Source organism: Thamnophis elegans, chromosome 1 (genome assembly GCF_009769535.1).
Source record: "Thamnophis elegans isolate rThaEle1 chromosome 1, rThaEle1.pri, whole genome shotgun sequence".
NCBI lineage: Eukaryota > Metazoa > Chordata > Lepidosauria > Squamata > Colubridae > Thamnophis > Thamnophis elegans.
The window spans coordinates 34,865,752-34,893,362 of record NC_045541.1 but is presented as its reverse complement, the minus strand read 5'-3'; the positions used below and the strand labels follow the sequence as shown (position 1 = coordinate 34,893,362).

Below are 27,611 nucleotides of genomic sequence, written 5' to 3'. Positions count from 1 at the left end.
TCATACTTCCCAAATGTATATCTAGGAGAGCAGGTTATTTTTATTTATATGGTTGGTTTCTCTCATAATTCTAATTCATAAGGTATTTAGTGTTTTGGTTTAATATTACTGAGTGAAATCGGGAGTTATAGTTAATAGACTTTGATTTATAGCTTGGCATGTTACATAGAACCAGTTTATTATAGTTGTTCAGTTTAACCATGACAAAGCAAACCATACTTAGTCCAACATAAGACTTGTAGAAGTCTTAAATTTAGAGCTCTAGAGATCTAGGAAATATGTAGAGTTGGCTGCTATGTTTTCCCTAGATCTAAACTTCTGAATAACTGTGGGTGGATTAGTGGGATTAGAAGATTACCAAAATCTTCATCATAAAAAGGGTGAATGATTTGGGATAAAACAATTCTATAGTTTGGTTTATTTATTTGGAAGTAAGTCCCAACAAATAAACATACACAAATTTATAGCTTATCTTGCAGTCTTTAATGTGTAACTCAATATGACATATAATAATAAATCCTTTGCTATATTGATGTTTCATTATATATTGATATACAACCTTTTAATTATAAAAATAATACTTGCTGGAGTCATTGTGGATATAGATCCCTGGTATATCTTCATCCAGGGTAGAGTAAGCAATTTAATGCTTTCACACTTTCTATTTTAGGGTGCAGTGAAACCAGAGAATTTGCTTACCATTTCACTGTTGTGCTTATGCTAGCGCTGTGACCATGTGGTAACAGCTAACCCTTTAAATGAAACCCCAGATCTCTGGATGCTTAGCATTTGATCACATGGCTTAAGTTAGTATGGGACGCTTACAAGAAGCAATACCTAGCAGATAAAGCTGTAGTATTTTAAAATGGGATATAGACATCAAAGGAAAGATGGAAGTAGCCATTCAATACTGCTGTGATTCTCAGCATCCTACACCAATCATTGTGACAGCTGGGGCGGCTGGTGATACAGTTAAACAATATCTGGACATTTGCAGATTATTATAGATTCATAGTCTTTATTATTTAAAGCTGACAATTTATTACCAGAAGCAATCTATACATAATCTACATACCTGCATAGAAGCTCATGGTTTGGAGGCAACATCTGTTTATTAGTGCAGTGATTTTGGTATCAACAGTAATCAATAACGAGGTAAGAAATGCTTAATACTTAATGAATAATTGTGAATAGCTCAAAAGAATGCATATGTGTTATGACAACTAATGGTTAAAATACGATTAATATAAAATTTCACTCTCATTTCCTTATTTTTTGATCGGAATCGAAACTACATCAAGCTTTTTTTAAATCAACGTTAAATAGAAACATGCCCAGAAATGATACTTAGCTTATGGTAGATTTGACTGGTGTGTGTGTTTGTGTGTGTGTGTGTGTGTGAGAGAGAGAGAGAGAGAGAGACAGACAGACAGACAGACATATTAGAAGTGCAAAGTCATGGGTTTCTTTCTCTATGAGTTTCAGAATTTTTATTTCACTACATATTTTGTCTTTAGAATTGAACTCTTGATAGCATAATTTTTCTAGTTCCTTGCAATATTTTGTCCTTTGCAAAGTGCTACTTCCATTGCAAGCAGGAGCTATTGTGTGTATTCAGAGATGCAATGAATATCTGATTAGTTCAGTTGTGTTAAAAATACTTGATTTTGGATACTATGCTTAATTTTATATAGCCGTATCAGATGTCTTAAAATGTTAAGAAAATTTTGCCACACTTCCCCCAATACTCAGAGTATATAATCTTAAATGAAAACATTTAGATGGCTGTGATGATTAAAACACTTTCTTGGTTTGCACATTTTATTAGAAAAAAATATAGCTGCTTATATGATAGAAAATAGCTCTAGTTGGCTAACAATAATTTAGCCAAAGTTACTGAATAAGTCATGTTTGGCTGGTTCACATACAGTGCTGAGTCAAATTGGGATTTGAGTCCCAGATGTTAGATACACTCAACACACTATGCTATAAACTAAAAGAGCCACAGTGGCCTGATTTATCCATCATGATAAATCCAAATCAAACTACTTTTTGAGGTAGCAAAATATGTGAGCCAGGTCACTGTATTAAAGATTATAGTCAAAGTTTTAGGATTGATAAGTTATCTATAACTTACTGTTAATAGCCTATCCAACTCTTTTTTTACAAGTTATTATTTTAGTGCCATTCAGTAGCTGTACTGGTTTTTATATTGCTAAAATTTGGGATTGAGCCCAGGAAGTCTCATGTGCTTCCTATCCATCTCCCACTGAATATCTTTTAGTGCATGAAAAATCTATGAATGGCACTGCAGTGGTTTATTTTTGCGTTAAATTTATATTCCACCTTTTTTAAAGAAACTCAGAGTACCAAATGACCATCCCATTCTAAAAAAAAAAGTACTTTATGCTTCTGACTAAGGCAAGACTGCTCTTACTATAGGTAGTCCTCTACTTATGACCACAATTGAGACCAAAATTTATGTTGCTAAATGGTTAGAGTGCAGTACTGCAGGCCACTTCAGCTGACTTGAGAGACCGCCTCCTGCCAATTACCTCCCTGCGACCTATAAGATCACATAGATTGGGCCTCCTCCGAATACCATCCGCCAGTCAGTGTCGACTGGCAACTACACGGAGGAGGGCCTTTTCAGTAGCAGCTCCGACCCTTTGGAACGATCTCCCCGTGGAGATTCGTACCCTCACCACCGTCCAGACCTTCCGCACAGCCCTCAAGACCTGGCTATCCCGTCAGGCCTGGGGATAAGATCACAATCTGTCCCCACCCGAATGAAGAATGAATGTTGTGTACTATTTTACTCTTATGTATTGTTTTATGTTTATTGTTTATACCCCCCCTCCCTATTTTATGTAAGCCGCCCTGAGTCCCCGTGGGGAAAAGGGCGGCCTATAAATATTAATAAAATACTAAATACTAAAAATACTGCTAACTGCAGTTCGGCGGTTCAAATCTCACCGGCTCAAAGGTTGACTCAGCCTTCCATCCTTCCGAGGTGGGTAAAATGAGGACCCAGACTGTGGGGACGATATGCTGACTCTGTAAACCGCTTAGAGAGGGCTGAAAGCCCTATGAAGCGATATATAAGTCGAACTGCTATTACTATTGTTAAATGAGTTTTATCCCATTTTACAACTTTTCTTGCCACAGTCATTAAGTGAATCATTTTAAGTTAGAAACGTGGTTGTTAATTGAATCAGGCTTCCTTACTGACTTTGCTTGTCTGAAGGTTGTAAAAGGTGATCACATGACCAAGGGGATGCTGCAACGGTCATAAATGTGAAAAATGGTCACTTTTCAGTGCTGTTGTAACTGAACTATCACTGAATGAACTACTGTAAGTCGTGGATTAACTGTACTGGAAAATTGTGTTTATGAGGATTAAGGAGGAACTGTTTTACTATTACTGTACACAAGAACTAGAAGACTTCACTTTTTACTCTTTCGATATTGCAGTACAGGTAGTTCTCAATTTATGACCACAATTGAGCCCAAGTAAGACAGTTATTAATTGACTTGTGCCTCATGACCTTACTTGCCACAGTTGTTAAGTGAATCGTTGCAGTTGTTAAGTTAGTAACACAGTTGTTAAGTGAATCTGGTTTCACCTAGATTGAATTTATTTGTGATGGACCATGGATTTACCAACTACAACAGTTAACTTCATCCCCCAAAAAGACAAAACAGGAAAGAAGTTACCACAATGTGCTTAAATCTGATTTAATGACCGATGAGCTGCCCTGAACAGTCAGCTTTGGAGGGTCACAGATAGAATAGAAGAATGCAATATTCTTTATTGGCCAAGTGTGATTGGATGCACAAGAAATTTGTAAGCTGTAAGTGTACATACAAGCAACAAAATGATAAATCATATAAGATACAACCAACAAAATGATAGTCATAAGATATCAACAGGAGTAGGTAATAGGAAAGATGAGAACAATAATCGTAATTCAGCCCTACTACATGGTTAGATATCCTTAGGCATAAGACAGTGCTGTTGGAATTAGGTGTTTAGCAGAGTGATGGCATGGGGGGGAAACTGTCTTTGTGTCTAGTTGCTTTGGCATGCAGTACATTATAGCGCAGTGGTGAAATTAATTTTTTTTACTACCAGTTTGGTGGGCGTGGCAGGGGAAGGATACTGCAAAATCTGCATTCCCTCCCCACTCTGGGGCCAGCCAGAGGTGGCATTTGCTGGTTCTCCGAACTACTCAAATTTTCCGCTACCAGTTCTCCAAACTACTCAAAATTTCCCCTACCGGTTCTCCAGAACCTGTCACAACCTGCTGTATTTCGCCCCTGCTATAGCGGTGTCCTGGGAGAAGAAATGGAAACTCTATGACCAGGGTGTGAAGGGTCTGTAGATATTTTCTTAGCTCTTTTTTTGGCTCATGCAGTATACAAATTTGTACAGATTTATACAAAGCTAACTTAAATCTGGAGGAAATTGTTTCACCTTAAAGAAAACTAGCTTTTTCCAAGAGCCCTCAGATTATTACATTTCATGAGGCTTTTGCAGGAGTGGAGGGGGCATACTATAACCACTTACCATTAATCTTACGTGTTCCCATTATTCCTATGTGCTCATTTCTGCTTTTCTCTCTCTCCAAGAACAGTACCCCAGAAAACTTGGATTAGAGAACCATGGAATGTTAAAGAAAGGTGTTCAGTGTTGTATTAGAACAAAAAACAAACAAACAAAAAAACAAACAAAAAAAAAAACAACCCCAAAACCAACAACCCCAACTCATAATGAAACAATCTGTGATATACTGTATAAAGTTAGGACCATTGTTCTGCAATTAATATTCTACCTATCATAATTCATTAAGCATCATTTCCTTGTATCTCATGAAAGAGGAAGAAAAATCCAAATAAAAAAAATCTCAGTCTGTTCCTTTTTTTTTAGAGTCAGATGTCAAGCTGCTTCCCTCCCTGGTGTCTAAACACAATTTCATTTTAATTAAAAAGGGGAAAAGCCAATTGCTTGCCTTGTGCCCTTGGTTGATAGAAAGGTAGAAGACAACTTGGGCTCTCTGTGAATAATTGAGCTTCCAGAAAATATCACGCAACATTGACTTCTAGGGTGAAAGAAAGAATTTCTGCATATATTTTTAACCATTGGCTCTAGTGATTATCGTATTTTCTTCCCATAACCTCAGATGCATTTCTTTCTTTTTAACAAAAGTATTTTGGACAATCTCAGACAGCATGCACCATTCTGTCATCTTTGAGAAAGGAAGTTTAAAATAGCCCAGGAGTGGCCATTGCTTTTCTTGTTAGGACCACAGAAAAGCTATGCTAGGTTCATATATTGTGGTATGCGATCATTTATTTGAGTGGAATTTGTTAAATACACCACAATAGTTTGAGCTTACGTAAAAGAATAAGCCCAAATCAAGGAGATTTAGAACCTAGTCTTTGCACCATTTTCTTTTTAAAAAAAAGCTTAATGTTGTCTGAAGGATGATTGATTTCTGTAGTTGAGTGTATTTCCATTGTATATATTAGGAATGTAGTTCTAACTTTTCTGATACTGAGAATGATTTTATTTATGTGGCACATTAGGTTAAGCATGATTAAGACCACCTTCCTGTGAACAATTTTCATCAGTATCCCAGCAACATTTTCTGTGGCTGGTTGTGAAGCACTTCCTGATTTTTTTGACCCAATTTGGATCAAAGGCACTGCATGTAGCCAGGGAAAGCTAATTCTTCTCCCAACCTCTTTATTTTCAAAAACACGTACCTGCAGGGGGTAATAAATAAAGTGGAATTAATTAATAGTCTGAATTTGATTTGGATAATGACATCTTTTCAAAAAACGAAGTCCAGACAGTTTAAGTGTTAAAGGAAGCAAAAGCATAATAAGCGTTTGCATTTTGTGTAGACACAGTTGGTTTTGAAATGTGGTCTAGTTAGCTACTAATGTAAGATTTCATTGTGCATTTGTGCATTGTGTATTAATGTTTCACAGCCACAGTATTTTAAAACAGTATGTGTTAAAATGTATTCATAATTTTGAATAAATAATATTCCAGAGCCTGCTGTTTCCAAGCAGATTTTTATTATATACATCTAGTGCAGAATATCAAATTTTAGATATTAATAGCAATTTTAATCTATTAATGATATTTATCTTTTAATCACTAATAAATAGCTCCAATGTTAAAATTACACCTCAAATTTAACATTATTGTTGAATATTATGATTAGGATACAATTCACAGTATCTTTGCATTTTTAAACACTATGATTTATTTTACTACCGTTACTGATTTTACTAGCAAAGGAGTCTAAATTTGAGTTCCATCTTTAGCTCATGAATAGTATAGTAAGAGATAAGAGAATCACAATCCAGCATTTGATTTATGCTGTTAGTTAATACTAACAACAAATGCAGTCTAGCTCTCTATAAATACTTCCTGTTTTCCAGTGTGTGGTGCAGGAGGGGCTATGCGTGGGATATTCTCAAAGCCTGATTGGTCCAAAGACTGAGGGGAATTCTTTAATACGCCTCTTCCTCCCCTTGGCTCTCCCAGTTTCCTCTCAGTCTTTGGTCCAAACAGACTAATTATTGGCTCTTCCTTGAGAATATTAATTAATTCGTTTAATTGATTTATTTATAGAGCCGAGGTGGCGCAGTGGTTAGGGTGCAGTACTGCAGGCCACTTCAGCTGACTGTTATCTGCAGTTCAGCGGTTCAAATCTCACCGACTCAAGGTTGACTCAGCCTTCCATCCTTCCGAGGTGGGTGAAATGAGGACCCAGACTGTGGGGGCGATATGCTGATACGCTTAGAGAGGGCTGAAAGCCCTATGAAGCGGTATATAAGTCTAACTGCTATTGCTATTGAATGAATTTAATTGGCTTTTATGCAACTCTAAAATTTCTAAAAAGTTTCAATTGATTATCTGAGCTGGTGGTATTGCATGGGGCCGCTTACCGCTACCTCCTCAGCAAGGGTGGAGGGCAGGTTCGCCTAAACCCTCTTATCTCCGAAGACCACCTGAAGTACTGTCCGGTCCCTGGGAAGGCAGGGGTGATAGGCTCTGTTTGAGCTCAGCAGGAGCGGTCGACCCTTGGCTGGTGCAGCAGCCGAAGCGTTCCACTCCGAAGATTCTGACAGCATTGGCGGCTGTTTTAAGAATTTGATGGCATCGGCAGCCGTTTGACAGGTTGGCAGCCATTTTGAAGGCACTGAAGACCATGAGGTGGTGGCCATTTTTAGGAGGTTATTCCTCACTAGCCCTCGGCCATTTTGAGGAAAAGCCTCTACCTCTGATTGCGGCTTTTGGGGCCATTTAAAACAGTAGCCACCCATCGCCGATAGCAGCCACTGAACTCTGCAGCTGTGCCACCTGAAGGTGTTGAAACAGTGCTTTCAGGACACGTGAGTGGGGGAAGATGGCGGATGCCAGAGACATCGCTGTGCAGGCTTCCCCAAGAGATCAGGCCTTGGGGGCAAAGGATGGTGATAGGCCCCGTACCAGGGCACCTGCTTCCAAGCCACTGGCAGGCCAGCACCCCTCCAGAGCCGCTGTTTGAGACAAACAACACAGGCAGCAAGCTCGAGAAACATATAGCTAGGGCAGAAAGGCTGCAGGTGGCCCAGAGCAGGCCTGATCCTCTCATCGTCCAGGTCCCCCGCCAGGCCTATCAGACACCAGGGAGCCAGGTCTCCAACAAGGGGATTCAGTCCTTCTCCCTCTCCTTCACCTCCTCCAAGGCTTCACAGACACTCCAGGATGGAGATTTTCCCTTCACCTTCCCTCTTTCTGAGTGCAATAAGCAATGTGATGGGGGATCCCCTGGAGGGCACCTCCAGGGATTATCTCCCTGCCACTGATCTGGCACCCCAAGGGCCAGTTGATCAACGACCCACAGGGGAGGATCTAGATGATCTGGATCTCCTCCCTGATAGCATTAGGAGGCTTTTTGCTTCAGCCATCATCAAGGACATAGCCATTGGCTTGAGGCAACATTCCAGGACTCCTTACTCGACCGGCATGTCCTCCTCCTGACAGACAATGTGGCCACAAAGGCCCATATGAACTGTCAGGGGGGCACACACTCCAGGAGGCTTTGGCTAGAAGCCCTAAAGCTCGGAACCTGGGCAGAGAGACACTTGATGTCAATAGTGGTGGACCACATCTCAGGGATGGCCAACCACCATGCCGATTAGGTAAGCCAAGCAACCATAGCCCACGGGGGGTGGCAACTCCACCGAGCACTTTTCCACAAAATTTGTCTCTGGTTCGCAACCCTGGCGAACGAGGTTTTCAACTCAGACTGCAGAGGGGACGGCTGCCCTGAGGAGCAGATGGCCGAGAGGCCTACTCTACGCTTTTCCACCCCTCCCTCTGATTCCAGGGACCCTGAGAAAGGTAGAGGCAGAGGGAGCCGACATAATACTGCTAGCACTGCACTGGCCCAGATGGCCATGGTTTGCAGACAGTCCAAATCTCCATCTCCAACCCACGGAGGATTCCTCAGGAGAGGACCTCCTTGTCCCAGGGTTAATCCACCCGGACCCTAAGTGGCTCCACTTGACTGCCTGGCACTTGAGTGGAGCCTCCTGAGGAATGCAAGTCTCTCTGAGAGTCATTGTGACAATCGAGGCATCTAGGCGTCCGTCGACCATGAGGATTTATAATTCCATGTGGCCGGCGTTCATCAGATGGTATTCCTCCTTCAACATGTCATCAATTATGGCCTCTGTTCCCCAAGTCCTTAGCTTCCTACAGGACGGCCTAGACATGGGCCTGTCCCATAGTGACAAGTGGCGGCACTGGCCTCGGTGCCCACCAGGGAAGGTACTACTTCTCTATCACAACTCCCACATATAAGGAGATTCCTACAGGGAGCAGCAAACCTGTGCCTGCCCATGGTCTATAGGTTCCCCACGTGGGATCTTCCCTTGGTTCTTAGAGCCCTGACAGGCTCCCCCTTTGAGCCCTTAAGGACAGTCCATCTCAGGCTTCTATCCCTGAAAGTTGCGTTCCTAGTCGCTGTAACTTCCGCCAGGCGCATTTTGGGAACGGGGTGCTGTCATCAAGGGGAGACCATGTGTATTCCACTGAAATAGGGTGATCCTTCGGTTGGATCCAACATTCCTCCCGAAGATTAACTACCCTTTCCATAGGGTGCAGGAGATCATACTTCCAAACTTTTGCCTGGTGCTGTCCCACGAGAGGGAGCTCCTTTGGCAGTGACCAGACGTCCGCCAGGCCCTGCGTATCTATCTCCGTAAATTTGAGGCACTATTTGTCTCATTCCAACCCGCCACCATGGGGGCCAGGGTCTCCTCTACAACTATTGGCAGGTGGCTGAGACAGTCCATCGTCACAGCATACGGAGCTTCAGGTCAGACTCCTCCTTCGGGGATCACAGCCCACTCCACGCGGAGTGGAGCAACCAAGGCGGCGTGGGCCACTAGATGTCCCCAAACTAGATGTTTGAGGACATCTGCCGGGTGGCCACGTGGACAAACCCGACACCCTTCATTCACCACTATCGGCTGGATGCCTTCGCATCTGCTGAGGCGTCCTTTGGACGCAGAGTCCTTCAACAGATGGTGGCCACTCCACTTCCTACATCTTAGCCTTTCCTGCCCTAGGGACTATAGCTTTGGTACGTCCCATGCGCAGCTCCTCCCGCACCACACACTGGAAAATGAACGTTGGTCCTTACCTGAACATTGCTTTTCAGTGTGGTGCGGGAGGAGCTACATCCCTCCCTAGTTAGACGTAGTCAGTCAGGTGGAGTGCTAGGGTAGCCTGGTTGTCTTTATGTCGCTGCAGTGTTTGGCATTCGTGACCTCGAGGAAACTGGGAGAGCCAAGGGGAGGAAGAGGTGTATTAAAGAATTCCCCTCAGTCTTTGGACCAATCAGGGTTTGCGAATATCCCACGTGTTGCCCCTCCCGCACCACACTGAAAAGCAACGTTCAGGTAAGGACCAACATTCATTTTTGTAAATTTATTGTATATAGGTTGTTGTCATGTTCTGGCTAGTTATGCATGTATAATCTTTATTGTCATTGTACTTAAATACAACGAAATTGGTTTTAACCTCACTATCCTAATTATCCTAATGTACCAAAAATTATGTGAAGTGCTTATATGAACCTTTGATTGTGGGAACAATGCAGTGTGCATCACCGCTCCAGGGATTTCTTTTTTTTTTTTGCATATACAAATATATTGGATATACCAGGGCAGCAATCCCTATAATTTCTGACACTTGGCTTGCCTGGCTAGGCATGATAGGAATTGTAGTTCAGAAACACTAGAAAGAACCCGTAATCCAAGAATTAGAGGTTCATCTGCATATTCCTTCTGTATCCTGGGAAGACAGTAGAAAGATCTGCTAATGGCAAAGGAATTGGACTTCATCTTACCATCTCAAGCCAACAGCACACATGCCTCTGATGGCACACAAAACTTAACAAATGCGCTTGCATTTATTCTTTGGGGATTTTTTTCCCTCCAGAGTATAGAGGAGAGATCATGGCCAGAGATGGGATTCTGGTACTCAGCTGCAACATATGTGTGTAAGATCTGCCTTTTTTTTCCTGAAGGCAAAACTGATTTCATGTGTCTAAAATGTTTGTGGAAATTCTGAAAGCAGAGATTGGAGAACTGGAGGTCAGAGTGTTAGGCCTACATCTCATTCATCAAGAGGAAGACTTATGAAATAGTAGTGTGGATACACAAACAGGAGAAAAATGTAAAGTTTACAACTTCGCCCAAGCGTGGGAATAAAAAAGTTGGCAACAGGTCACAGTCAGAAGCAAGATGATTACAAATGAGATTATTGTCCTATATCTTGGCAACCTCTAGCCTGAGAGGAAGCTTCTACAGACATGAGTAAGATACAAAAAGCCCTCATAGTTAAATTTGTCACCTGATCCAAGTGGAGGTAATCTATACTAGTCATCAAGAAGAAGAAAACATAGTGATTATAAACAGGACGTTTGTGAAGAGGCAGCGTAATTCCCATTTATTATTCATATTGATCATCGTCACATGTATGCAATCTACCAAGTCTAAGATATGGTAGGAGGACTGATAAGTCTTGTTGGATCTACTGATAAGAGGCCTGTCCCACTAATCTTGTGGGCATAAATTATATTGTAAAGCATGACTTCCAGTAGGTTCAGAATTACCATATGGCATTGGGAAAGGGGATGATGGATTAGGAGACCTAAGTGGTGTCCCATTGAAGGCAAAAGGAAGGAAAAACATTAAGTGAACTCCCAGTTGCAATGTTAGTGCAATCAATAGGCTTGAGGTTCAAAGAAGGGTGCAAACATCAGCAAGGAAAAAAAACTGCTTTGCATTATGGTATTCATTTTACTAAGAAGGGAAAGAATATTTCTGGATAATGACTAGCTAACCTCATTATAAGGGTTTTAAACTAGAATGCAAAAGAAGGGGACCAATGAATTGTCAAGTAGTGGATTGAATACAGAAGCAAAACAAATTGCTAGATAGAGACAAAGGAGATGATACCAAAGAGAGAATGGGTTGGACTTTTTGGATACAAAAAGTTCAATCCAATTTTTTAAATGTCTGTACGCAAAGCATGGTTGACAAACATCTTGTTTGTCTCTGCACTAATGCTTTGCGCAGTGTTAGGTGTCATTAGGCACTGAAAAATGGTGGGATGAATTTACCAGTGTCACATTGGGCTTGATGGCTACAGTTGACTTTAGAGGAACAGACAACACAAAAAAGAAGGTGGAGTACCATTCTGTATCTTAATGATCTTCCATGGGGCTGATGATATTAATATGATTGTTGAAAAGCTCAAGGTAAAAGAGCAAACTAAGGGATATCTTGCTAGGAACATGCTGTAGATCACCAAAGCAGTCCAAAGGAATGGATGAAGGTTTATTAAAACAGATTAACCAAAGCTTCAAAAAAAATTATGAGGTGGCTGTGATGGGAGATTTTAGCAATCTGTTGGAAAACTAAATGTGTTTGAATAAGCAGTTTGTAAGTAAAGGGAGCTTCTTTAGAAGGAAGGACTAAAACTCAAGCAGTTGTGTAAAGCTTTGGCTCAGAAGTTCAGGAAGTACACAAAGGTAAGATGGAAAATTAGCTGAACTTGGCAAGAGAGATGAAATCCAACAAGAAAGCTTTTTTAAAAATACATTCATAGCAAAAGAGAAAAAAAGGCAAAGGAAGTGTTTTCTCCAAGGGAATTCTTAATGGTGAGGGGAAAAAACGGGGAAATTTTGCTTCAGTCTTATATTTTTAAATTTTATTTTATTTTATTAGCATACATTGGGAAGGAACAAGAAAGGGTGCAGAACGGTAGGGATGAAATAAAGGAGTATTTGGTTATTTTGAATGCCTTCAAGGTCCTAGGATGAAATATACCCAAGGGTTCTGCTGGGGAACTATTGTCCTTGATAGGTGGGAAGATGCCAAATGAAGAAAAAAATGTAATTATTCAACAGTGAACTGGACATTAAGCTCTGGAAGGATGATTGAACAAGCAGCCCATTTGTAAGCTTGAAGGTTGCTGTGATTGCCAAGAGTCACCATAGCTTTGTCAAAAACAGATAATCCAAGACAAATCTCATCTTCTTTGACAAGTTGCCCTAATAGACAGCTGAAAGAACCTGGGATATTTTTAGACTGGAGAAAAGAAGAAAGAACAACCAAAAACAATGCTCGTAAATTGCAATGACCTAAAAGTTCATTTAAATATAGCAAAAACCTCACTGGAAGATCTGTATGATACTGGACCAACCTATACTGCTGCTGTACTTGCCCTCTGGAATAATGTGTCGTCTGTCTGTCCATCTCCTCTCCCCGATCCATGTGGCTTGTTTGTTTAGGAAATTTTTACGACTGTTTTTCCAGCCATGTTGACAGACTGACAATGGAAAGCTCTTAGTTATTAGTTTATTGATGGAGTGCATCTGTGATTGATTGATGAAACTATGCGGTCATTAGGAACTTGATGACATATAAGGCTGTGTGTGTGTAAAAGTTGTAGGCCGCCCAGAGATGTTAATGAGTTGGGCAGCTTCAGGTTTGACAAAATAAAGATCTACCTATGAAGATTGTGGATTCAGTTCTCCATTTATCAAGGTTTTTTTAAAAGAAGGATAAGGAAATTTCTGAATTCACCACGTAAGTTAAAAAAAAAACCTTTTGGGTTCTTGCTTCTCTTTTTATACAGTCTTAAAAATAAATCAGTAAATGAATAGTTTTCCTGTACATTGCAAACAGCTGGACTAGATGATCCTTCCAGCTCTACCATTCTGTTATCTGTTATGTGTCTATACGTGTCTTTATCAGGTTCAGACTAGTATAGCTTGAGCGTCTGTATTTAATCCCCTCTTAAAAGAGCAGAGCATTCTGTTCCATCTGAACTGCCTGTGGTCTGAATTGTAGATCAGATTGAGAAATTGAAACATCATAAGGAGAAGATAGTGGCAAACTAAGTCTGTATTCATGAAGTCATCAGGAATTGAGCATATCTTTGTGTTGTCTTCACGTAAATTCTATTTTCAGTGGAGGTTATTCTTGGGGAAATTAGTACGTGCTTAGGTAGGCCAGTTAGATTGATCAAATGACAATACTTAAAAATATTTTTGATATTTTAAACTGATGCAAACAGACATTTTTGGAGTGGCTGAGATTTTTAAAATGTTCGTTATTTTAGCATAAGAATTTATAAAAACCAGATGGAAGGCATCATTTTAGAAGAATCATCTTTTCTCTTCCTTCACACTGGGTCCTGAAAAGAGTATAAAAAATTGTACTGCAATAACTTTATGTAATCTTATTTTAGGAAGGATATTTTAAAACTTTGGTGTTTTTTTTCATAAAGACCTCAATTTAATGCTTTTCCATAAAACGTATTGAAGAGGTTGAGTAATTACGACAGTTTGCGCAAAGGAAGAATAGCTGCTGAAAAAGAATGGCTTGTAACTGGGTGTAACTGCTGATGATTGGACTTGATAAGCGTGCATTACCCATTCCACAGTCAATATTTTCTCAATGACAGGGCTGTTCTTGTATCCCAACACATAGCCTGTTCCACCTACTTGGAAAATAGCATTAGCATAAGCCCGTGATGGCAAACCTATGGCACGTGTGCCACAAGTGGCATGCGGATCCATTTGTTCTGGCACACGAGGCGTTGCCCTGTCAGCTCCAGTATGCATGCACTCTTGGACCAGCTGATTTCGGCCTTCATTTTTTTGCTTTTTTTAGCCCTCCGTAGGCTTCCCTGAAGCCTACGGAGGGTGAAAAACAACCCAATGCGCAAACTGGAAGTTCGGGAGCATGTTGGGCCATTTTTCTCCCTCTGGAGGCTTCAGGAGGCTTCCCTGAAGCTTCAGGAGGGAGAAAAACAGCCCAACACACAAACTGGAAGTTGGAAAAGGGTGTTTATGCACTCCTTTTTCTGCCATCAGATTTTATAGAAGAAAAAAGAAAAGAAAGGCACTCTTGAGTGGAGCTTGATACCAAGTGACCTCATGGGGATGTCTATGTCATTTTCCTGGGCAACAATACAGATGTGGTTTGCTGTTGTTTTCTTCCAGGAGAGTTTTTCAGTTTCGCAGGCTGTTTCCTGGTATTTCCCCATTAAAATGCCTTCCAAAAAAAATAGACTTTTTTGCGCATGAATAAGACTGGGGCCATAAGGTATGTGCAATGCATTGAGAAGAGGCTTAGTTCAGCACCACGCAGAAGATTCCTGGAAAAATCTCATTAAAAAGTCAGGAAGAAGGTAATTTGAAAAGTCTTTGGATGGCTGCTTCAACTGAGACTAGTAGTGATAAGACCTGGCTAGATCGATTTTTATCAACCTCATGCCCCTTAAGATCTGTTGGTTCAATTTTTGGAATTTTTTTAGAGGCCCATGCAAATCAAGGAATGTTGAACATTGACGTTCCAATGCATTTGGAGATTAGGGAACGCTGAGGTAGGCGGACAAGTAGTCTGACCAGCTTGGCGACTGCTTTTTATCATCAGGGTTTGTTGAGATAACAACAAACTGATCTAATAAGGTCAGGCTTCTTCAGCTTGGTGTTCATCACTGTATCATTCCGAACAACATAAATAATGATTCCTTCCGTCCCACTTGAGAAATAAGAAAGTACTAATAATGTAAAGCTTCCCATCTGCATTTGAATAATAAATCAAGATATTTGCATGGTCCATTTTTTCTTCCTACAGCATCACTGTTTAGAATCACACAACAACATAGCTAACAAAAAAATTGATTCACAATTCCCTCCCCCCCCCCATTTTTATTTTGGCAGATAGGGGGACGCTTCAGAGGACGGGGCTTATAGACGCCACAGGCCAACTTCTGGTTGTGAATTCATTTTGTCAGTATTTATATTATGCCAGACTTTCTCATTGTGGTTACCTTTTGAAATGTTGGAAATTCTGAAACTTGTAGTTTTGGGGAAACTATAATTTGATTTCTGAAATCAAATGAATGGAATTTTTTCGATTGATTGAACTGGGACCATAATTGATTAATTATTTGTTTGCTTGTTTATATCAACCTTTATTATTTTTTACAAATAACTCAAGGCACCAAACATATCCAACATATCTTTTACTATTTTCTCCACAACAACAACCCTGTGAGGTGAGTTGGACTGAGAAAGAGCGACTACCCCCCCAACTCCCAGGTTCACCCGCTGGCTTTCATGGCTAAGGCAGGACTTGAATATAAGGTAGTCCTTGACTTACAACAGTTCATTTAGTGACTGTTCAAAGTTACAACATCACTGGAAAAAATGATTTACGGCCATTTTTCACACATGTATAACCATTTCAGCATCCCCATAGTCATGTGACCAAAATTCAGCCCCTTGACGCTGACTCACATATACAATGGTTGCAGTGTCCTGGGTCATGTGATTTCCTTTTGCAACCTTCTGACGAGCAAAGTCAATGGGGAAGACAGATTAAGTTAACAACCGTGTTACTAACTTAACAACCACAGTAATTCACTTAACAACCGTGGCAAGAAAGGTCATAAAATGGGGCAAAACTCACTTATCACATGTCTCAGCAACATACTTTTTGGGCTCAATTGTGGTCATAAGTCGAGAACTACCTGTAATGTACAGTGTATTTGTGAAGTATATCAGACTGGGCAAAGTTGTACAATATTACTGCTGCTACTGTACTAAGCTTAGAATGTTAGGATGAGAAAATAAGGGCATTTCCTACAGTATCCGGCTTCATTGGGCTTCCCTATGTAATACTATACATAGGGAATTATATCTTTGGCTTTGTATGGGTGTAGATGTAGAACTTTCCCACAACTAGTCTTTGAGCAAGGAAGAGAATAGTTTACAAGCTTGCTGCTGGATGACATACATGGGTGCACTAATAGGATATACCTCTTGATGGTGAACCTATGGCATGCGTGCCAGAGAGGGCACACAACGCCCTCTTTGATGGCACACAAGCCGTCGCCTCAGTTCAGGTTTGCCGCACATGTGCACGCGCCTCCCGCCTACCAGCTGGTCTTCGGGTCTTGCCGTGCATGCGCGGGGGTGGAGCACATGTGGGTGTGTGTGTGGGGGTTAGGGTTAGGGGGGCATGAGGGGGGTTGCGTGTGCATTCATGGGGGCAGGAGGAATGCGGGGGACACGCATGCATGCGCAGGGGTGTGAGGGGCACATGTACATGCAGGGGAGCACATGCAAAGGGGATGCATGTGCATTGTATTTTGGGGGCTGGGGGGGCACACATTCATGCATATACATGAAGCTTTAGGCACTCGCTCTGGAAAAGGTTAGCCACCACTATCATAGGCTGAGACAAAGACTCCCAATTATTTTCTGGGAGTTGGGGCATGCAGGTCTAACAGAAGCAGAGCCAAAGCCCTATTATCTCTCCAGCATCTTCAGACACGTTCTTGTGAGAGAGGTATAATCTGAGGTTATTTTGAATTAATGATATTGAATTGCCTTGAATACCCTTATGCCTAAAATACAATAATATTAATACTATAAGTAAACGGACTATGGTAGGGAGTTATTATTTTTGAGACTCGGGCTTTTGACTATTTGTGTTTTGCACTGCAATAATACTATGATTGCCAATGTTTGAGTTAGTCTTTACTCATAATCAAACAGTTCTTCAAAGGACTCTGGGATCGTATTTCTTTTTAGTCAGCAAAGCTAAATATTCTATCCAAAGTTCCTTACCTAATGTGGCTTTCCCTTCATGAACCTTTTAAACTCACTGTCATATGTTTCACACAGACTTCCTCAAGTTTCTTATTTCAAGTTTAGAGGAACGTTCTCTAATTTGGCAACCTTTCCTAATTTTCTTCTTCTTCTAGAACTAAATCATGGCTTTTCGGAAGGTAGTGAAAGGAACTATCCTCATAGGAGGAGGAGCCGTTGCAACTGTCTTTGGCCTCTCACAACTTTCTCAATACAGAAAAAAGGTAAGTAAATTGGTTTAATACTTGCAAAGTTCATGCAAATATGTTATTTCTATATTACACGAATACTATAATGATGGATTAGTGCTGTATTATGGTATGCAGATTGGAAGAGGCTTCAACCGAGAATACTGGCTGTATATTATTTTATGGTGGCACCAATGAAAAGTTCCTTCATTTCTACATTAATTTCGAAGTCAGTTTTAGTACCATTTTACATCATGCTCTTTGTAGTAATTAGATTAAAACATATACAAGCAGCATATCAAATGTCATTTAAAACTTTTAATGTTGTTGAAATCATCCACCAGTAATTAATAGTAATGGAGGCTAATTTTGTATTTGTACAATAAAATGAAATCCAATTGTTTAATTGGCAAAATAGAATTAATGTGAAGCTCTCTTTGAATATTTAATAATTTGCCTCTTGCAACCTAGCAGTTTCGAAAGCATGTAAATGCAAGTAGATGCTGTGTTTCCCCGAAAATAAGACAGGGTCTTATTTTCTTTTGACCACCAAAATAAGCACTTGGCCTTATTTTCAGGGAGGTCTTATTATTTTTGAGGTGCAGGAAGCAACGAGTGTGGTCACTTCATGGCTACTGCTGTGTTGTTTTGGGGAGTGCTTATTTTCAGGGGAGTGCTTATTTTAGCGCATGCGTTCAAAAGCTCGATTGGGCTTATTATCCTGGGAGGTCTTATTTTCGGGAAAACAGGGTAGGTAGGCACCACTTTAGTGGGAAGGTAATAGCATTCCATGTGACTTGGTGTATAGTCATGCCAGTTTAAGAATATGTGTGTGCACCGTGACTATACTTAATAATTGTTATATGTCTTTAATTAATAATTATTGTGTTGAGATGACATCTTCCACATTGGATGAAAAGAAAAGAAATTAAAAGCTTCTTGTTCCCTTTAGATTCTCCAAAGTTTATGATTCAGATTAGAGAGTAAAAATTAAGGAATGGATATTTATAGTCATTAAAAAAAAACCTATTGGTAGCTGTAGCTGTATTTGGCATTTTAACTGTATGTAGATGAGAATATTATTGACCAGTTTAAGCACAGAGAGGCAGTTTGGTATAGGAGTTAAGACACCAGTCTAGAAATCTGGAGATTATGAAAACAGGTGTGTGGCCTGGGCCATTCCCTCTCTTAGCCCTTGGAAGAAGAATAGCAAACCACTTGTGAAATCTTCCTAAAAAAACCCTGCAGGGACTTATATCCAGGCAGTCACCAGGAATCAGTTCTGACTTGAAAGTGTGCATGAGCGTGCACACACATAACATACAGAAGCTTAAGCATAGGGAATGCTGTGAAGATACTAAATATTTCCTAAAGTTGAATATATGGGGAATTTGATACAGCCCATAATATTTGTCTTACGAGTCTTCATATAGAGTTGAAAAATATGACTGAAGGCTGAAAAAGGAGCATAGTAGTATGCAGTAGTAAAAAACACCCACATACCCCCAATGTTTCAGTTGTAAATCCTAATCCTAAATTGCATTTCCTAATAATTAACAGTGAAAATCTATATGGTATTCTGTGAAACCATGGTGTATCTAGAGAAAGTAATAATGGCAAGAAAATAAGAGAATTCTGTTTTTTTCCTTTATTCTGACTTTTCCACCACTTGTGTAGTGTAGTTTCCCTTGTAGCTGTTGTCTGCTCATACCCAACAGATGATACCAAATGTAAGGACTGTTGCACAAGAAGATGGCTTGTTTGTCCTGTTGAGATATCTAATTGTGGGGCAGAACTAGCTTTATTATACCTGTCAGTCATGTAGAGGATGTGACAAATGACCTCCAGATTAACAAGAGAGAAGGAGGCCTAAGGAAGTTTTAATTGGCTCTATTATTTTTTTAAGCAAGCCTTTTCAACACTCACCTGTGCTAAGAGAAGACCTAAGCCAATTAACATTTGGGCCAATTGTATATTCCGTCTTCTAGAAACATCTCATTTACTGTACAACTAGTAAGCTTTCAGCAGCAAGCTGTTCTGTCTGAATTTTTAGGAAGTCATTGGTTAGCTTTTGCCAAAGCAGCCTTGAAGACAGGAAAATGAAGTTTCTAAAACTTTTGCTATATTTTTAAGTGAAAAACTTTGGATAAGAGCCTTATGCCGGTGCTTAGTCTGATCATACAAAGGCTTAAAAACAGAGAAAGGATTTACAGAACATAATTAACAGAGTTGGAAGGGACCTTGGAGGTCTTCTAGTCCAACCCCCTGCTCACGCAGGAAACCTTATACAATTTCAAACAAACAGTTAATCAATCTCTTCTTAAAAATTTCCAGTGTTGGAGCATTCACAACTTCTGGAGGCAAGTTGTTTCACTGATTAATTGTTCTAACTGTCAGTAAATTTCTCCTCAGAACTAAGTTGTTTCTTTCCTTGATTAGTTTCCACCCATTGCTTCTTGTTCTACCCTCAGGTGCTTTGGAGAATAGCTTGACTCCCTCTTCTGTGTGGCAACCGCTGAGATATTGGAACACTGCTATCATGTCTCCCCTAGTCCTTCTTTTCATTAAACTAGATCCGTGATGGCGAACCTATGGTACATGTGCTACAGGTGGCATATGGAGCCATTTGTTAGGGCATGGGAGGCATTGCTCTGTCAGCTGCAGCACGCATGCACGCGCTGGTCAGCTGACTTCAGCCTTCTTTTTCGGTCGTTTTTCGCCCTCCAGAGGCTTCCCTGAAACCTCTGGAGGGCGAAAAACAACCCAACGTGCAAACTGGAAGTTCGGGAACGGACTTCTGGGTTGCCCGTAGGACTGTTTTTCATACTTCAGAGGCTTCAGGGAAGCCTCCTGAATTCTCTGGAGGACCTCTGGTGTGGGGAGGTCGTTTTTGCCCTTCCCAGGCTCCTAAAAAGCCTCTGGAGTCAGGGGAGGGCGAAAAACAGGTCCACCGTGCCATCCTACGCCAAAAGGGGTGGTGGTGTCCCATGTATAGAATTATGGGTGTGGGCACGCCCATGCATGACCCCCCTGCTTTTGGCACATGATGGCAAAAAGATTAGCCATCACTGAACTAGACATACCCAGTTCCTGCAACCGTTCTTCATATGTTTTAGTCTCCCCTAATCATCTTTGTTGCTCTTCTATGCACTCTTTCTAGAGTCTCCACCTCTTTTCTACATCATGTCAATCAACACTGAATGGAGTATTCCAAGTGTGGTCTTACCAAGCATTATAAAGTAGTATTAACACTTCACGTGCTCTTGATTCTATCCCTCTGTTAATGCACCGTAGAATTGTGTTGGCTTATTTGGCAGCTGCAGCACACTTCTGGCTCATATTTAAGTAGCTCATATTTAGGCATTTAACAGATTTGTTTAAGTCATCTTTGTCCACATTTGCTTGATCCTTGACTTTCACATAATGAAAAGAGTAATCTGAAAGAGACTTCCAGTAGAAGTTGTTTAAACAGACGTAGGAGAGTACATCTTATCAGATTTTCAATTCCATTTTCAAGTGAACATGAGTTTTTGTTCTTTCTAAAAATATTTTTACTCTTAGATTATTTTTAGTATTGACCTTCATAATTGCTTTCATATGCTGAAATTAAGCATAGATATTGATCTTAAAAAGTAATGTAAACATTCTGTGTTTGTTTCACTGTTGTGCATATAACAGCAACAACACTCAGACAATAATAGAAGATTTAGGGTGTGGACTTGACCCACTTAGCAGAAATATGCCTGTACTTTCTTGGGCTGACTTCTGAATAAACGTGATAGCCTAGTTAAGAATTTATTTTACTTTTTTTCAGAGTTCGTTTCAAAGTAAAATAGGAATTTATAGTAATAGAAATTAATAACACATAGAAATAATTTGGATACATATAAGTCAATTTTACTTTTGCGTACATCTTCTCGAAATAAAATGTGTTCTGTGATCACACATGTGATGAAACACTGAATTTTGCAAACCGTAAATTTGTGCAGGATATATCTTTGTAGCTATAAAATGGCAACTTGTGTTAATTAAGACAGAGAAAGCACATTTTCAGAATGTGTATTCAGCATCTAAAGCAATACAATTATATGAAGACCCAGAAAACTAAAAATGTATTTTTACATCTCTAATATTAGATTGCACCCTCATACAGTAGCTAGTGCTAATTGTTGCTATTTTGCAATCTCATTAATTCTTTGGTAGGCTGTTAGTTTTTTATATGTAATAATTTCAATTGTCTTTTGTAAAAAACAAAACATAATAAGCAGGATCTCTTAGTCATTATACTTTTTATTTCTTTTTCCTTCCTAGATTTTTGTCACAAGTTCAGGGTCTGGGTTTTTTTTTTAATCCATTGGTTTCAACAGGAATTGACTAACCAGCTGGTAGGCTGAGAGTGACTGGCCTAATGCCACCCACCTGGCTTTCAGGCCTAAGGCAGGTCTAGAACTCAGAGTCTCCTGATTTCTGGCGTGGTGCCTTGACCACTGGACTAGATTGGTTTTCTTAGTCAATATATTTACAAGTGTAGAACAGTGCAGATGTGGTAAAAAATAAAACTTTATATGATTGTGCATCTTTCAAAAATGATTGGAAAGATAGGGTCTGATGTACATGAGCACCATCGTCTTTAAAGCAGCTATGTCTCATGCGGAGGCTTAAAAAAAGATGTGGTTGATTTAAAGAGATGCTGCACTTATATTACACATGTTGAAGTCTCTCTTCTGAAACCTTTTCAAAGCATGTGAGCCTTCTACCATAGTCTAAGGCAGTGTTGGTGAACCTTTTTGGCACCAAGTGCTGAAACGGGAGTGCGTGGGCAGGGGAACACCGGAAACCGGAAGAGCAGTTTCCCAGCACACATGCACACACCGGGAAGCTGAGCTTCCAGTTTCCAGCCTGCACATGTACACTGGTCACCTGGTCTTCCAGTTTCTGGCATGCATGCGTGCGCTGGCCAGCATGCATATGTGCACCAGAAACTGGATGTTCAACTTCCCAGCATGTGCATGCGCTCCAGGGAGCTGCTCTTCTGGTTTCCAGTGCTCCCCTGCGTGTGAAGACGGGCTGGCTGGTGCGCTGAAACCAGGAAGAACAACAGGCAACGGCTAGCATGGCTGGAGAGATGACTCTGCGTGCCCTTTCTGGCACATGTGCCATAGATTAACCATCATGGGTCTAAGGTATAAATGCTTTTCATAGTTCAAAGTAGCAAGGTTTGAATCCAAACTTTATTTTGATCTTGCTTCTAGATAGAAATTATGTCACATTGTCAAATGTTTGCAAGTAATGTGGAAGTTCAATTCAGTATTTTCCAAATGCTTTAAATATGTAGTTGACATCCTTTTTTCTAAGTCTTATAGATTTTTCTGCAATCATTTGCCTGAGAGTTGCCTTTGATTTCTGCTTTTGTATTCTCTGTGTACTGTGTCCTATTCTTCTTGCACCCTGTTCCTTTGGACTGATCCTTACTAGCTTCAAAGTTTCTTATGGACATCTTAAAGCTTTTCTTTGAAAGATCCAGATTGTTCCAAGGTGCAGTGACTGTATTTTTACTTGAATCCTGATGAGGTTTACTATAAACTGGCAGTTGTCCTCTTTCCTGCCATTAGTACGCTGAAGGATGGCTTGTACTGTACATGTTATCCGAAACCCAAGCCCTCCTTCGTGACCACCATTTATTTATAAGAGTAATTATGGGGTTTAGTCCTTCCCTCTTGCTATAAACCTATTGCTTCCTTCCAAATGATCACATTCTGTATTAGAATCCTGCCTAAAAAAGAAGAAATATGCCAGAACCCTTAATTTGGGGATAAAAAAAAATCCTATTGGGTTCTACATGTTTTTGCTTACAGCCTTCCAAATCCTTTGGAATCATTCTTACTGATGGGTATAGTCAAAAACCTACGAAAGGATAACTAATTTCAGAACTTTGGGCCCAAAATAAAGGTTTGAAATAAACTGCATAATATCTGGACTTTGGTTTTTTGTCAGTGATGAAAATGGGTTAGAAGGCAACCCATTCTAACTTCTACTTCTCGGAAGATAGAGAACCATAGACAGAAAATGTGTAAATATTCTTTTATGGATAATATGTAAATATCAATTTGAGAATAATAATGACCAGTCCTTTATAAAAACTCTATAGAATAGAATGGAAACATCATATGGGAGATGTAAAGTTTGAGCCACATTGACAATTATTATGACCATTGTAGGCAAATCATGAGCTCTTCACTTGATACAGATTTTCAAGACCAGCAACTATGTCCTTCTTGCTATAGCAATAGCAATAGCAGTTAGACTTATATACCGCTTCATAAAGCTTTCAGCCCTCTCTAAGCGGTTTACAGAGTCAGCATATTACCCCCAACAACAATCCGGGTCCTCATTTTACCCACCTCGGAAGGATGGAAGGCTGAGTCAACCCTGAGCCGGTGAGATTTGAACAGCCGAACTGCAGAACTGCAGTCAGCTGAAGTAGCCTGCAGTGCTGCATTTAACCACTGCGCCACCTCAGCTCTTATAACCATGAGGAGCTTACCTATAGCTATACCAGCATTTCCCACCTACAATATATTTGGAGATGCAGTTTGGCAGAAGTTGATTTAACTTAAGATAAGCCCATAGTCTTTCCAGAGGTTTTCTTAGTGCTAACACTCAGCTGTACTATTATTGTAAAGATGCTGCAATTAGAGTGGGATCTCCTATAGAATAGGCAAATTCTGGTTTCATTTATTCAAGAAATACTTAGGATAATTTGCTTGGTTCTGGCATATGAACCAAATCAATTATGGTTATTCCAGGGGTGTCAAACTCATGTCGTCATGTTGGTGTCATGTGACATATAAGGACTCCCCCCCCTTTGATAAACCAGGCGGAGCCAGCAAGTGACACATCCAGCCAGCAGGCCGCAAGTTTGACACCCTTGGTTTATTCTGTGAGTTGTGTTTTAAAAAATCAAAGTCCTTTTTCTTTGAATGAATTTTCCATTTTGATTGGGGTATCAGAACATGTGGAATTTCCCCTCTTCTTTATAATGGGCCGCATCCTAGTTAATATTGATATAATTCCACAGTAGAATGCAGTGGGAAGTCAATTCCATTCTATGCAGTGAGTTTTACTCCCAAGAAAGTATTATTATTTCTATAGTTAAGGTTCTGTGATTTATTTTCTTCTACAGTGGAAGTTGTTCTTCATATGGTATTATAGGAAAACAGTATCAGAAGGATCAGTTGGCTTGGTAATCTGGATCTTTTAATGTTCCAGAAATGTGTTTCACCACCTGTTCCCAATATTTTTTAATAACCTTCTCTATGCTTTGATATCATATTCAGTATACAGAATTAAAAAACAGATTGGACCATTTCAAAATCATATACGTTTGTGGCTTGGCAATAGTTACCAAATTTAGTCAGCAAAGGTACAATCACTTTTCATAATACATTTTTCTGTTTTCTACCATTTTGGAAGAAAATGGAAAATATATTCCAAATTAAATTAAAGCATTCTTCATAAAAGATGAAAGGATAAGGTAAAAAACCATGATCCATGGTTTCTAGGGAACACTTTGCGTTTTAAGGTCCTTCTCCATCAATAGGGGAAAAATTAGAAAGAAAGCAATTAAAAATACGAGGAAGACGAATGAGGTTTTTAGAAAATAGAAAACCAGCCATTAGTATATTTTAAGGCTCTGCACTTCACTTTAAAAAAATATAGGTATAGCATTCATATCTCTTTAGTTGGTATCTGCCAAATTAGTGAAAAAATAGAGTGGGGTTCATGGTTGTAAAAAATGTGTGCTTTTATGGAGTGTTCATGGTATTGTTTTTTTAACATAGATTTATGCTTGATGACAAAGCAATTCTATAAACATTATATCATACTGTAGTGATGGTATTTGTAATAGAGATTTTTCAGTTAATAACTAGAGTTGTGACTTCTATTGATTTATTTTTAAAGATACTTTCATTAAAAAGTATTTTGTGTGGTTTTAGGAAAAATAATGGGCATGCTGGGATACTGAATAATGATGATAATAATACTTAATATTGTAATAATATTTGGGCATTATTTTATTTCAATATTATTCTCACATGAATCTTTTGTGTTGTTATTAATGACTAGTAGGCAAGGATTTTGGACAAATAGTGCTGCTCTTTATAAATCAATATTAAATTATTCGCGATTTCCTTCCTTCCTTCCTTCCTTCCTTCCTTTCCTTCCCTTCCCTCCCTCCCTCCCTCCCTCCCTCCCTCCCTCCCTCCCTCCCTCCCTCCCTCCTTCCTTCCTTCCTTCCTTCCTTCCTTCCTTCCTTCCTTCATCACATTTTATTTTTGTAGGGTCATCTTGCAACTGTGGAAGCTTCAGAATGCAGACCTGTACCAATGCTAAACTCCCTTCCGACTAGGGAGAATCATTTTGAGGCTTTGAGAGAAACTGCAGAATTTGATGTCCTTATCATAGGTGGAGGTGCTACAGGAAGTGGTTGTGCCTTAGATGCTGTTACAAGAGGTAAGGGGTTCACATCACTAAAGAAGTCAGTTTTGTTGTGTCTATGCATTCATATGATCCGTAGTTAGGAATATGTTTTTTTACATTAAAAGTAGATTCAATTGCTTTTCCTTTTGCTTTTTTTCTACTTTTATTTTTATTATATTTTTTCACATTTATTGTATTTTTGTTTGTATTATTTACAGTAGTCTTTTGCTTAAATCTTTTAAATTATATTTACAGATTTGGGAGCTTTTTAATTTGTAATGCAGTGTTTAAAAAAGATTAACAGAGTTGGGATTTAATTGCTGCAGTTCTTTTATTACATAATGCCATAAGAGGTCTTTCTTTTTTCTTTTCTTTCTCTCTTTCTCTCATACTTTTGTCATTCAATCCAATATAATGCCTGTGATAGGCCTGAGGCATTTTAAAATGTCTTGGATCATGATAGAGATAAGTTGCTAACATCACAGTTCTCAGTTCTGAAAACTTAAGAGGCTCTTGCCTTTTGATATTCCAGAAGCATAGTTTCTAAGCATGGAGAATTCAACAAAGTGCCTTTTGTTTAAAAGATGAAATGAATATAATTTGATCATTTGAGATTATCTCTTTGACTTGCTGGGCTTTCTTCTATTCCGTTTATTTTTAATGTCATTGTCCAACATATCCATCTCATCTTAACTATGTGGGCAGCCTGTGCTTCATGTTATGACCTATTTTAGGGCTGTTCCTTGCTAAGCCACTTTGCATTAAGTCCTAAATAACTTATTCCTTCCTAGCTATGAACTGTCTTTTTAAAATTCCCATAATTCCTAACTAGTAAAAACTTGCAACCACAGTTGAGCCCAAAATTTATATTGCTAAGACAGACATTTGTTAAGTGAGTTTTGCCCCATTTTAAGACTTTCCTTGACAGATTTGTTAAGTGAATCACTGCAGTTCTTAAATTAGTAACATGGTTGTTAAGTGGATCTGGTTTCGCCATTAACTTTGCTTCTCGTAAAAGGGGATCACATGACCCTGGGGCACTGAAACCATCATAAATGTGAATCAGTTATCATGTGACCATGGGGGATGCTGCAATGGTCATAAGTCACATTTTTCAGTGCCATTATAACTTTGAATGGTCACTAAATGAACTTTGTAAGTCGAGGACCACCTGTATGTATTACAGTATTACATCAGGTAATACTGATGTAATAAACAAATAAATTTCCTATATTGAAATTTATTGATAAGAATAACTAGGCTTGGTTGGAAGAGCAAATGAGAAAGAAGAGGAAAAATGTTTTGAATGAGAAAAATTAAGTCAGGTATTGTCTTTAGATTATCACTTCTTCAGTAAACATCAAGATCTGTCAACTAGTGCAGATATTATGAATGGCATATATAGACCCCCAGGTCCAGAGATTTATTTTTACTATTAAATATGAGGGACAATTTACTTTTTAAAAATCATTGGAATCATATATTTCACGAACCTAAGATGTAATGTGATTGAATTTGCTCAGTGTGTTTCAGACAAATCAGTTTAGCAAACCATAATTGAACAAAAATAGCTTAGTATGTTGTAGAAACATCAGTCAACTTACATTCAGTAAACCATAGTTAAACAAAATATAGCTTAATGTGATTTACAAACCTTTTTAAAAATTGTTATTGTAAAAAAATGTAAGAAAAA

The 27,611-nt window shown here is 39.4% G+C and overlaps 1 protein-coding gene across 2 annotated transcripts in view; it reads left to right on the top strand.

Moving 5' to 3' along the window:
- Positions 1-27,611, top strand: part of GPD2 (glycerol-3-phosphate dehydrogenase 2) — a 95,076-nt gene that overhangs the window by 7,537 nt on the left and 59,928 nt on the right. For both annotated transcript variants that reach the window (XM_032223876.1, XM_032223885.1), the window contains exons 2-3: positions 17,366-17,473; positions 25,780-25,951. In XM_032223876.1, coding sequence (XP_032079767.1) covers positions 17,375-17,473; positions 25,780-25,951 — 271 coding nt within the window. In that variant the 5' untranslated portion in view covers positions 17,366-17,374. The remainder of the gene's footprint in view (positions 1-17,365; positions 17,474-25,779; positions 25,952-27,611) is intronic.